This window comes from Strix uralensis, chromosome 4 (genome assembly GCF_047716275.1).
Source record: "Strix uralensis isolate ZFMK-TIS-50842 chromosome 4, bStrUra1, whole genome shotgun sequence".
Lineage (NCBI taxonomy): Eukaryota > Metazoa > Chordata > Aves > Strigiformes > Strigidae > Strix > Strix uralensis.
In genome coordinates this window covers 108,424,316-108,435,601 of record NC_133975.1, presented here as the reverse complement: position 1 = coordinate 108,435,601, position 11,286 = coordinate 108,424,316, and the positions used below count along the sequence as shown (strand labels likewise).

The 11,286-nt window shown below is 58.0% G+C and overlaps 2 protein-coding genes across 4 annotated transcripts in view; one reads left to right on the top strand and one right to left on the bottom strand.

Annotated features, from left to right (window-relative positions):
• Positions 1–242: 242 nt before the first annotated feature.
• On the top strand, positions 243–6,997 carry NGB (neuroglobin). The gene is made up of 4 exons (XM_074868486.1): positions 243–421; positions 1,747–1,858; positions 3,396–3,515; positions 4,692–6,997. Exons 1-4 carry the CDS (start codon positions 315–317, stop codon positions 4,836–4,838), a joined length of 486 nt encoding a protein of 161 aa, XP_074724587.1. The 5' UTR covers positions 243–314; the 3' UTR covers positions 4,839–6,997.
• Positions 6,998–9,125: 2,128 nt separating this feature from the next.
• The window catches only part of TMEM63C (transmembrane protein 63C), a 36,880-nt gene continuing 34,719 nt past the window's right edge, over positions 9,126–11,286 (bottom strand). For all 3 annotated transcript variants that reach the window (XM_074868485.1, XM_074868483.1, XM_074868484.1), the window contains exon 24: positions 9,126–11,260. In XM_074868485.1, the coding sequence (XP_074724586.1) occupies positions 11,048–11,260 (213 nt within the window). In that variant the 3' untranslated portion in view covers positions 9,126–11,047. The remainder of the gene's footprint in view (positions 11,261–11,286) is intronic.

Sequence of the window (11,286 nt, the reverse complement as noted above, 5' to 3'; positions counted from 1 at the left end):
TTGCCCTGCGGCTGCGAGCCTGGGGGGGCGGTGATTGGCGATATAATTCGGTGGTTTTTTTTTTTTTGCTTCCTTCCCCTGAGTGGGAAATAGAAAGTGAGCTCTTTCTTACCCGTGAGGCGGTCGGGGAAGCCCCGGCTGGAGGAGAGGGGCACCGGGGGGCGGCACCCCCAGGTGAGCGCGGGGGTGCGAGGGGGCAGCGACGGGGGGCGGCGCCCCCCCGGCGGAACGAGGGGCGGGCGGCTGCCGCTCGGCGGGCGAGCGGGGCCAGCGCCCGGCCGCGGGCGGCGAGGGGCAGGTCCCCCCGCCCCGCCATGGAGAGCGGGATGCTGCTGTCTGGCGGGCAGCGGGCGCTGATCCGGGAGAGCTGGCAGCGCCTGAGCGGCAGCCCCGTGCAGCACGGCCTCGTCCTCTTCACCAGGTGAGCGTGGCGGCGGGGACGGGACGCGGCCGCCGGCACCCACCCCCAGCCTGCCCCCACCCCCGGGCCGAGGGGCCGGGCTCCGCTTCTCGGAGAGCCGCGCTTCCCGCCGCTCGGCGCCGGGTCCCGGCCGGCCCCTGCCCCGGGGCTGGCGGCCCGCAGGGAGCCGCGCGGGGCTGAAGCCCCCTCCGGCGTGGGGCAGCGGCTGCCGCGGGGCCTCTCCCACCCTCCGCCAGCGAGAACTTTGTTACGGGGAGACGGAGGGTGCGGGAGAGAGGCAGCAGCGGGCAGGTTTTGCGTGTTTCTGCCCACTGACCCCACGCCTTGGCACCATTACTTCGGCTGTGTGAAGAGCTGCGTGTCCGCCCAGCCCTGGGGAGCGCATGCAAGGGACCCCCTGGCTGTCCCTGCCACGGCACTCTGCAGCCCGGGCAAAGACCTGGCCGCTGGGGAGGATTCAGCCTCAGGGCAGGGGAGATGGGGTGCCGGGGGGAACGGCTGAAACCCAACTCCTTGCCTCTCCTAAGTAGATTAATGTATCAATTATGGGAAGAGAAAAAGGAAAATCTATGAAAACTCGTTCAAAAAGGGTGGTCGGAGAGTTGATGGCCGGTTTCTGGAGTGGGGCATAGCAGGCAGGAGCCAAACCTTGCAGAGCAGGGCTGTGTGCAGCGCCAGCAAGGCTTGGGAGTTTCAGTGGAGGGGAGAGGGATCCAGAAGTGCAATGTGCAGGATGGGAAGAAGAGAGACTGTCTTGCCTGAATTCCCTGTGGCCTCCACGGACAGTATCAGTCTGTTAGATTTGCTTGGGTGGCTCTTACAGAGATCTGTATGTGCCTGGTATGCACTGGCAGGGGGGGTGAGGAGGGAGAAATGGGAGCTGGTGATGGTGAGGGAGAGTGAGGCATTAGCGGAGTTTGTACATGTCCCCCTTGCTCAGGTAGGAAAGCTGGCTGCTGGAGCTTGTGGACCTTCCCCAGATTTGGGAGCTCTGGGGCTCAAGGGGATCATGAAGTGGGAATGGGAAGAGTTGAGACAACAACCAAGACAGGAGGAACTCCAGCAAGCTGGGACTGGTCCTCAGGTGCCGTAAATACGTATGTCAGAGCTGGGGCTGTGGGCTAGGGAAATAAAGACTTTTTTGTCTATAGGTAACCTGGATTGCCCCAAACTAAGACTTTTCAGAACTTCTGGGTCCTTTACGGGTGGGGAGGGAGGCGGGGGGGCTGCAGGTGTGCTGCTGATGGGGTTGTTCCTGGGATGAACAGGACTCTAAATAAAGCTGAGGAAGTGAGAAGATGAGGGTTCTTCTCTTGCTATTGCAGGTTGTTTGACTTGGACCCTGACCTGTTGCCCCTTTTCCAATACAACTGCAAGCAGTTTTCCAGCCCTCAGGAGTGCCTCTCTGCCCCCGAGTTCCTGGATCACATCAGGAAGGTGAGAGGGGGGCTGTGGCATGGCTGGAGTGCAGCCACTGTGGAGGAGGAAGCCCTTAGGCAGTGGCTTGGGACTGTGGGGTGTCTGACTGGGGAACACATGGGAAGCCTCTTCCTGAGATGGTAACTGCAGGGCACTACTCATGTTCGAAGAAGGTGCTATTACCAGGACAAAGTGTCCTACAACAGTTGGGGGGGGATGAGAATGTGGGTTGTGGTGGGTCAGAAGCACCGTGCTGATTTCCATGCCCTCATGTGGGAGTGGATTGCCTCTTGTGAAAGTTGGAAGCCCCCTTCTTCTACCGTGGAAGTGCCTCACCTCTGTCCAGACAAGGACTGAAGCCCTCTGCTTGGCCATATGCTGACCAGGAGGCGGCACAGAGCTGGGCAGTGGGCCAGGCTCCTGTGGACCCACTACTGTGGAGAAGCTGCTGGTGTGGCTGCAGAGCCAGAAGGCCCACAGCATCTCTTGGACAGCCTCTGGGGGAGTGCTGCAATTCACCTCCCCCTGAAATAGGGAGAGGAGCAATGCTGATGTCATCTGGAGGAGCTCATGCATGGGACAGAATTACACCCAGTGCATCAGAGACCCTTTGCTGAGCCCTGAAGAGCGGCCAGGCCGGGGCAGAGCACAGTCTTGGCTTGCTGGTGCCTTCATAAACTGTCTGGCTCCATCTTTAAACCAGTTTGATGCTTCGCTTGCCTGTCTTTATTCCCTGTAAGAGGCTGTTTCAGGACTGCACTCCTCTGATAGCTGTAAGCTTTTTGTTATTTTCCAGCCACTGTTTATTGGCAAAGTTAAGTCCATTTTTACTTCTGCTATTATTGCCTTGAGCTGAAATAGCTCTTTGCTCTTGTTGGAGATAATTTCCCTGTTGAAATTACAGGGCACAATTCTATCACCTCCCAGCTTTGCCAAGCTAACCATGCCCTGGCTTTAATCTCTTCTAATTTGGTCTGTCTGTTCCCTTCATCCCTCATTAACCCTTCTCTGTCCTGTTTCCATTTGACTCTTTGTGCTTCTGGAAGACCATGGTGGCACGTGCTTTACCAGACTAGGTCTCTTGCATATACTGTCCACCCAATCTCCTCAAAATGCCTTGGCTGATCTTAGAATTGGAGTTGCCTTATTCACAATTACACCATATTGGCAACTTCTAGTTGGAAACTCTAGTCCTGGCAACTTCCAGGGCTCCCCTGCAGTTGTCCTGGGGTCCTAAGAGCTGTAATGACTGCATCAGCCCCTATAACTGATCTGTTATAGGGCTGTTTACCCCCTCTGGGACAGGGAGCTCAGCAGTACTGCTTACTGTGGCACCTCTGGCAGTGTCCCATGGAAGGATATGGTGTGTGCTGCTGCCAGCATGCCTCACTGATGTGACGCAGATCGCAGCAGAGTAAAGGAAAGCTCAGGGCATCTGCTGGGCTGGGAGGTGGTCAGGCTGAGAAGGGTGAAGTAGAGGGGTCAGACTCTTTGTTCCTCTGGGAGGGCAGCAGAGCCTTGCTGTTAATGCCATTCTGCCTCTGTGCTCCTGCAGGTGATGCTGGTGATCGATGCTGCTGTGAACCACCTGGAGAACTTGTCCTGCCTGGAAGAGTATCTCTGCAACCTCGGCAAGAAGCACCAGGCAGTCGGTGTAAAGGTCGAGTCTTTCTCGGTGAGGCATCCTCTCTCGTCCCATGGCAGCTGTGTTTGTGCAGCCCTGCCTGCAGCCCTCGGCAGTCCCCATCCCTCTGCACCCACCTGCTGCGTTCAGCTGGCTGGAGAGAAAGCTGGTGGCTCAGGGCAGCCCCTGAGCTGCTGATAACTTGTGTAGCAACATTGGCTCGATTAGGGAAACCCTTGAGGTCCCCTCATTTTCTGCCCTTCCCCAGTAAGCCCAGGGAGAAAGGACAGAGGGGAGCAAGGCATTTTCCGTGTTTGAAGAGGGCCACAGTTTGGGGCACTGCAGTCTCTCCTGCGGCACAGGGCTGCAGGCTCAGCCCTTGCCCTGCGCCCTGGATCTCTGTGTCAGATCCTCTGGGCAGACCTCACTGCACCTAGGAAAGGGAGCACCCACCTCTGTCTGCACTGGGATGGGGGGGCTGCACCTCAGCCCCTGCTTCCTCCATGGCAGTAAGACAGGCACATCCTCCATATTAAACCCTTGCTTACTCCTCTCCTGCCATCAAGCACGGACAGAAATACTGGATAATACAGCAGGGAAGGGAAGGTTGAACTAAAGGTTTCTAACTAACACATGGTTTCCTTCTGATACTGTTAGCTTTGGTCCTCTTCAGAGGCAGCAAAGTCCCCTTTGCTTGGGGCAGCAATCCCCACCAGCCCTGCGCTCAGTGTGTGGGTGCTCCTGGATATGGGGTTGCTTGCAGCTCTGTGAGGAGCAGTGCCCTGTGAAGAGGCCTGAGAGGCAGTGAGGCAGGCCCCGAGCATCCAGCCTGGGGTCTGACCCACTCTCCTGGTATCGGGGCATTGCTCAGCTCTGCTGATCTGCTGCTATGCCAGGGGATGGGACTGGCTACCAGCAACTGGAAGCCACGGAGAATGGGACGTGTACCTCTCCCCTGGTGTTACATGCGTGGTGTCAGCCCTTGCTCCCTGCCTGCACTCCCCACTCACCCAGGGTTTGGGTGAGGGCCAATATAGAGCAGGGGAAGGGGATGGCGTGGGATGGTTCTGGGCCCCCTCCGAGCAGCCAGGGATGGAGTGGCCTGGCCCCACTGGTAGTGGAGGAGCAGCTGTGCTGTAATGGGAGAAGTCCAAAAAGGTGGTGAAGCAAGAGAATGGGCTGTGTGTCATCCCCTGGTGCTGAGCTTGATGCCTCTCTGGTTTGCAGACTGTCGGCGAGTCCTTGCTGTACATGCTGGAGAAATGCCTTGGCACTGCCTTCAGCCCGGACGTGCGGGAGGCTTGGAGCAAACTCTATGGTGCTGTGGTGAAAGCCATGCGACGTGGCTGGGACACCCTTCCAGAAGGGGACTAGATCCTGCCAACCATCCCTATCCCTGACCATGCAGCGGTCCTGGGCAGGGGGAGCGCTCATGCTGTGCTTTCTGCCTCTCTCCACTTCTGTCTTTCTCTGTGCACCAGCCCGTCACTGTCTCTGCCAGTCACGCATGCTTCGGGGCTCTCCCAGTGATTCCGCCTTGCTTTGACACAACTACATCTCTGCCTTTGTGAAGGGCTGGCAGGGTACATCTCTGTGAGCCTAGGAGTGCCGCAGCACAGGTACACCACCCTGCTCCAAGTCCCTTCGGGGTAGCTGAAGCATCAACACCCAGGTATCTACTCTGGTTTTAAGCTGGCTCATGCTCCCTCCTCTTGCTACCCACCCTAGTTAGATGACAGCTGGCGTAGGCCTCTCAAGCTTATTTGCCTGAGATCCTATTTGCCTATTTACTCAAGACCTGCCAGGTCTGGCACTGCTTGCTCCTCCCGTGCTGCTGTGCCCAGTTCAGCTGTGGCAATGATGGATTTGGCTCCCTCTAGGGCCAGGGACAGCAGAGGTAGGAGCTGGCTGTGCCATGCGGCCATCCTCCCCAAACCATGTGGGTAGCTTTTCCCTCTCTCCCTTCACCTACATATTACTACTGGATCGTTAATCCTAGTACTCTCTTCTGCCTTGCCTATCCCCTGGAGGGATCCATGGCTTTTCCTCATGTCAGATTGGCCACAACTCAGTGTGTTTCCTAAGGATGCTTCAAGCAGTGGAGTCACATTAATCCCACAGTGAGGCTGCTTTTAGCAGGTCTAGGCTGCCAGCTGAAAGGCTTTGTGTTGGTTTGGCTGACTGGTTTAATCTTAGAGGCAGCTGAAATGCAGCAGCAGTGGTGACTCTTACTGCTTTGTGTAAAGGAGAATAAAGTAAAAACAAGGAAAAGATGTCTTAAAATGAAAATGAAGGTTGCACTCATGTCATGGCAACAGCTTCCAGAAATCATTCTGGCTCCTGGCCAGAAGCAGCATAGCTGGAATTTCTCTGCTGATGCTGTCAGGACCTGGAGTGATTTCCAGCTGCACACAGTGCCCATCTACAGAGCTCCTCAACTTTTAGTAGTCCCTCCCAGCCGTACTGGAGACACAGCCGCTTTGGAGCACAGTGAGGTACCCAGTTAGGTGTGTGCAGCACTGCTATATCAGGACAGGAGTGAGAAGACAGCATCTGCCAGAAGAAATCCCAAGAAATGGCTGCAAGGCAGCACCTGAGGGCTCTGAGGGGAGCTGAACTTGAGCACTTTGAAGAGTTCATCTTTATGGGGAAGTCACTGTGGGACAGGCAGAACCGTGTTTCCAGATATCACTAGCCCCAGGGCAAAGACATAGAGCAAGCAGTCAGTTACAGGGCAGCGTGCTTTTTTGCTGCTCCAGGGCAGGAGGAACCCAGCATTGAGGGCTGAGATGGTTCTGTTCTAGAGACATGTTCCTCCTAATCTCAAACCTCCTCCACTCTGGGGCAGGAGAGGGCTGCCTGCTCCTTGGAGCTGCAGCTGAGGTCTCCCAGCCCCGTGCCATGAAGGGAAATGATGTGGTGCCCTGGGAGATGGGACTCTGCTTCCCTGCCACCAGGTCTGGTGGTGGCTGTGGGCTTACAGCAAGCAAGGAGCCCTCCAGCTGTGTTTGGGAGGGGAGCTGAGAGGTGTTGTGGAACATCCCCATGTAGGATGTTCCCTGTCCTCCCTGCAGTACCAGGCTCTGCTCCTGCAGTCCTACAGCGTGGTGTTGTGCATCCTGGCCCATGGCTCTCTCCATCATCTGGGTCAGGTGAGGTCCTCCTGATTCTTGTGCCAGGCAGTGAGGGATGGAGGAGCTGGGGCTGGGCGGAGGTGCTAGCTGTGACGGCATGGTATGGGGCAGGAGGGTCTGGGAATGGGGATGTCCTCTTTGCAACCCTGTTCTGGGGCATCAGCATTCAGCATCACAGGGGGGGACCTTCTGGCTCTGTGTGACAAGTAGGCAGCTGTGTGATGGGTGGGGGGTGGGTGTTACTGCCCCAAACCATCCCCACTCCCTCTAGCTTTCCCAGCTCCTTGACTTCTCCTCCTCTGTACCATGTTCTGTGTAACTCCTCAGAAAACTGAACTAATCTGTGTGCCTCTTATACCTAGCTGTACTGTTTAATAAAGAACAACAGTGAGTCTCGGCCCTTTGTGCTGCCTTATGTTTATTTTAATATAAAAGGCCCAAGCAAGAAAAAAAATAGGATGACAGAGAGGTTTACTGGCTTCTTGTTGGCTCTAGCTTTGGAGATACTAGTCACTTGTGTAGTCCAGCTTGACTGACATAAGAAGGCATCCAGCACCAAATGTCTGTTGGGAGCTTCTGTGCACTGTAATTGAATAGGTGAGGAGTGGAGAGGCTAGCAAAGGTGTCCTGCTGCTGATTGCTCATTACCCTTCAAATTTAACTATCTCTAATGGAATTAGAGCTTTAAGCGATCAGCCTAAAAATCTCTTTTCTGTTGTTCAACTGCAGCAGCAGGGCACAACCTCACAGCAAAGTCCTGCCCAGCTCCATGCAGCTCCCACCCTGCCAGCTGGGCTGCAGAGCAGCCCCAGCAGCCCTGCCCCAGGGATCAGCTGGTGGGGATGCAGGAGGTCCTGTCTCCCCCTTCCCGGGGCATGTTCTAGCTTTGACATGGTGGGTTTCCAGCCCTGGGAGAGTTGGGCACTTGACACTGAAGAAGGATGGTCCAGAGAGTGGGGAAGGCAGCTCAGGGTCTGTAATAGCATCTACTGAGGGCTGGAAATCCCAGCCCTGCCACAGGAGAGCATGGGGCAACATTTAGGATGGGGCTTGTTCTGCAGGGCAATGTGCAACAGTCTGCAAAGGGCAAGGATAGCAGCAGAGATCGAAATGCAAAGAAATCCTCCCTGTGGTTCATTGCTAAAATAAATTTTCCAGCTCTTCCTGGCCTGGAGCACAGCTGCCAGCTTCAGGTCTGGCAGTGGGAGCCCAACCCCAGTGCTGCAGGGAAGGGCCGGCGCAGCACCCCCCAGCAGCACCCTCACCTTTGACTCCCTGCACCAGCGCGAAGGTTTGTCACAGCTCCCACAAACTGCCCTTTTGCCTTAGCTGCTGCCTGGTGGGGATGCTCCTGGCACTGCCCACCGTCGGCCGGCGCAGTGGGACATGCCATGCAATCGCTCAGCCCCAGCTGTGAGGCACTTTTGTATGTGCAGGCTGTAATCAGGCAAGCAGGTTTCTGAGGGCCGGAGTGTCAGAGACGCAGCGTGATGGGGCTTACACAACCTCCTTAGGCTGTGATGGGCTTCCCTGGTGCGAGGGCCAGGAGAGCCACAAACCAGGGGGGCAGTTACAGCCCTGGCTCATAGCCAGGGCTCCTGCCTCAGCTCGCTGGTGCCAGCAAGGCCCTGCATTTAGCCCTGTTTACTACTAATGATGAACTGTGGGGGGCCTCTGTGGGGACATGCGATGAGAGGAGTGGGGTTTTTTAATCTTTCTTTTTAATCTTTTTTAATCTTTCAGTTTTTCATCCAAAGGGAAACTCTTCCCATGCCCCCTGCCCCGTGCTGTAAGCCAGGCTGGCCAGGCAGGGCTCACCCCATGGGAGCCATGGAGGGGCCGGCTGGAAGGACCTGCTGAGGCAGATCATTCAAGTAGGAATTTGGGTGTAAAGTGTGTTTTGGGAAGGAGAAGTGGAGCAGAAGAGCACTGTCTGCTCAAAACCTAGAGAAAGACTCCCAAAATGGTGTTTGCCCCCTTCCCTGGGACTTGCTGGTGGGCAGTTCAGCTTTGGGAACATCTGCTCCATCCCCAGATGGGGTGGGTCCCCCCACTGCCCCGCTCCTTGCTGTGGTCCCGGAGGAGCTCCAGGCCACCCTCCTGGTTCCTCCCAGTAGTGTATGCTCCTTCGGTGGTGTCCTGTGGGGCAAGCACTGGCAGAGGACAGGCTGCCTGTCCCAGGGCTGCACCCATCCCCAGTGTCAGGGATGGTGCCAAGGGCTATGCCAGCCTTTCCGAGGGGTCATGGTGGGGTGTTCCTGCTTCCGTGCCTTTGCCGCTTCTGCCCACTCACTGGGGTTTGCTTTTGTGGGGACCATGGTGGGTGGCAAGGTGCCTGGAGGTGAAGAGGTGTCGAGTAGTCTCCTCACCACTGAAGCCTCTACAGGACATCCCCATGAAGGGTCAAAAGCAGCCCAAAGGCGCCACAGGAAAGGGGCTGGGGAAATTTTTCAGGTTCCAGTGGCGAGGGTCCCCCCCTCTCCTGGAACCAGGCAGGACACGTGGAGGTGATGATGCCAGGCAGAGGCTGGGTGAAGTCATTTTATTCAAGGCACGGTCATAGCAATAAATCACAAGAAGGTACAGACCTCTGGCACATTCCTACAGCGGGGCAGCCAAGGGCAATCGGACCAGCAGCCCGAGCTCCCAAGGACGTGGTGCCACTCGCAGGCACTTGCTTCCACCCAGAGAGAGGCCACCAGCACCTCCCCCCCTCTGGCCAGGGCTGCCCCCAGAGCAGGCAGTGAGGGCAGCAGCTGAGCTGCGGGCAGCCCTGGGGGCACCTGGCCAGGGAGCCACGAGCCCCCCAGGGTGCTTTTTGAGGTTGGGAGGGAGCAGCTGAGCTCAAGGCTCCCCCGAGGCAATTACTCCGTGGCTAGTGTGCCGCAGCCATTGCCCCAGCATGCAGGAGTGTGGGTGGGACAGGGACCACGGGGCTGCCAGCTCACTGAGCTGAGCCCCATGGGGATGTCCCAGGGCCCACTTGAGTTCAACACAGCTGAGCCCCACAGCTCGCTGCTGGACTGTCTCTGACCCCACCTCCACCCCCAGGACTGGCACATTGTGCCCCCCCCCCATCCCAGTGGCACCAGTAATGCTGAGTGGTGCAGTGCCATGGCTTTTGCACAGCATCACTCCCCATTCTGGCAGTCCTGGTGCCACAGAGCCACATCATTGTCCCTTCCCTCCCTGCATGGTCCTGGGACGGTGGCTAGAATTGCTCTGAAGCCAGCAGGAAAATCAGGAGCAGGAAAACCAGTCCCAAGGCCAAAGTGGGGCCAAGCAAGGAGTCAGCATGCCCAGGCAGGCTAGCCTGGTGACAGAGGGGCTGAGCAGGGCAAGGATCTGCCCTTGTCCCCAGGGGCCTCCACGGCTGCTGCGGATGAGCTGAAAACCCTAGGGATGCTGCCTGGGCAGGAACTGGCACATTTACACTAACCACAGCAGGCTTCACACTTGAGAGGTGGTGTGGCTGCTGGGGGACCATCCCATGGCTGCGGCTTGTGGGCAAGGGCAGGATGTGATGGACCAGGACCCAGAGGCCAGGTTCCTGCCAGTTGTGAGTCATCCCTCCCCTCCACCCACCACTTCTGTTGCCACAGGATGGAGCCATGCAAGGTCCCATGGCCAGCCCTGGGGAGAGCATGAGCACGAGAGGGATGCTGGGGGGGGGGGGGGGGGGGGGGGGGTGGGATGATGAGGAGCTGCTCTCACAGCCATTAAACACACTCGTCCCTTGACCGTCTGCTCCTTCCCTAGGGCCCAAGGGCACAGGCATAGTGAAGTAGCAGTGGGGTGGGAGGGTGGGGAAGAGCTGGGCTTGTGTTTTGATGCCTGCCTCAGGGCAGGGCCGCTGGTGCTGGGAGCAGCCCTGGGGAACTCACCTCCTCCACCAAAGCACTCATGTCTCAGCAGTCCCGGCTTTAACTGGCAAAGCCTTGGGGGTGACGGGGGGTGGGGGCAGGCAGAAGCCTGCACGGCTGACACCAGGGGACACAGTGGATGGGGTGGGAAGCAAGGGTTACAACTGACTGTCCCTCCCACTGAGGACCCGTGGGACAGCGTGGCGGTGGGCACATTCATCTGAGCTGTCTGGGCTGCTTCCCCCTCATGGAGGGGCCAGGGCCTCCCTCGTACCCCCAAAAGCATGGCCTCTCAGAGAGACCTTCTCCCCACACCACTGTACCCCCTCTTCCCCATGATGGGCTGGAAGAGGCAGGTGGGGATGGGGGGGCATGGGGGGGGCTGAGCCGGTCCAGGCAGTGGAATGGACCAGCAGAGCCTCCCACTACCTCCCATACAATGGGGTCTCCCCCTCACATCAGTCCTGTTGTCCCCCCACCCCGTCAGCGAGGTGGCCTCCACCAGTGCTTGGAAGGCTCCTTCCTGCCCCACCAGCATGTCCTCCACTCTCGGCACGGCTGGTCCTCACCCCGGCGGTGGGGATGCTCACTGGTAGCGGGCCTGGCTCTCCATCACCGGGCCACTCCTATACTCGCCCTCCACTGTCTCCAGCTCCGTCTCAAAGCTCTGCAGCCCACCGTCCTCCCCGTCCTCCGCTGGCTCCAGGTGGTTTCCCATGGTGCCATAGGACTGGTGCGCCGGGGAGGCCGCTGGTGTCAAGCTCAGCTCGGGCTCCTGCAGGACAGTGGCCACGAAGAGCTGCCCCGGGGGGCAGTGGGGGGTCA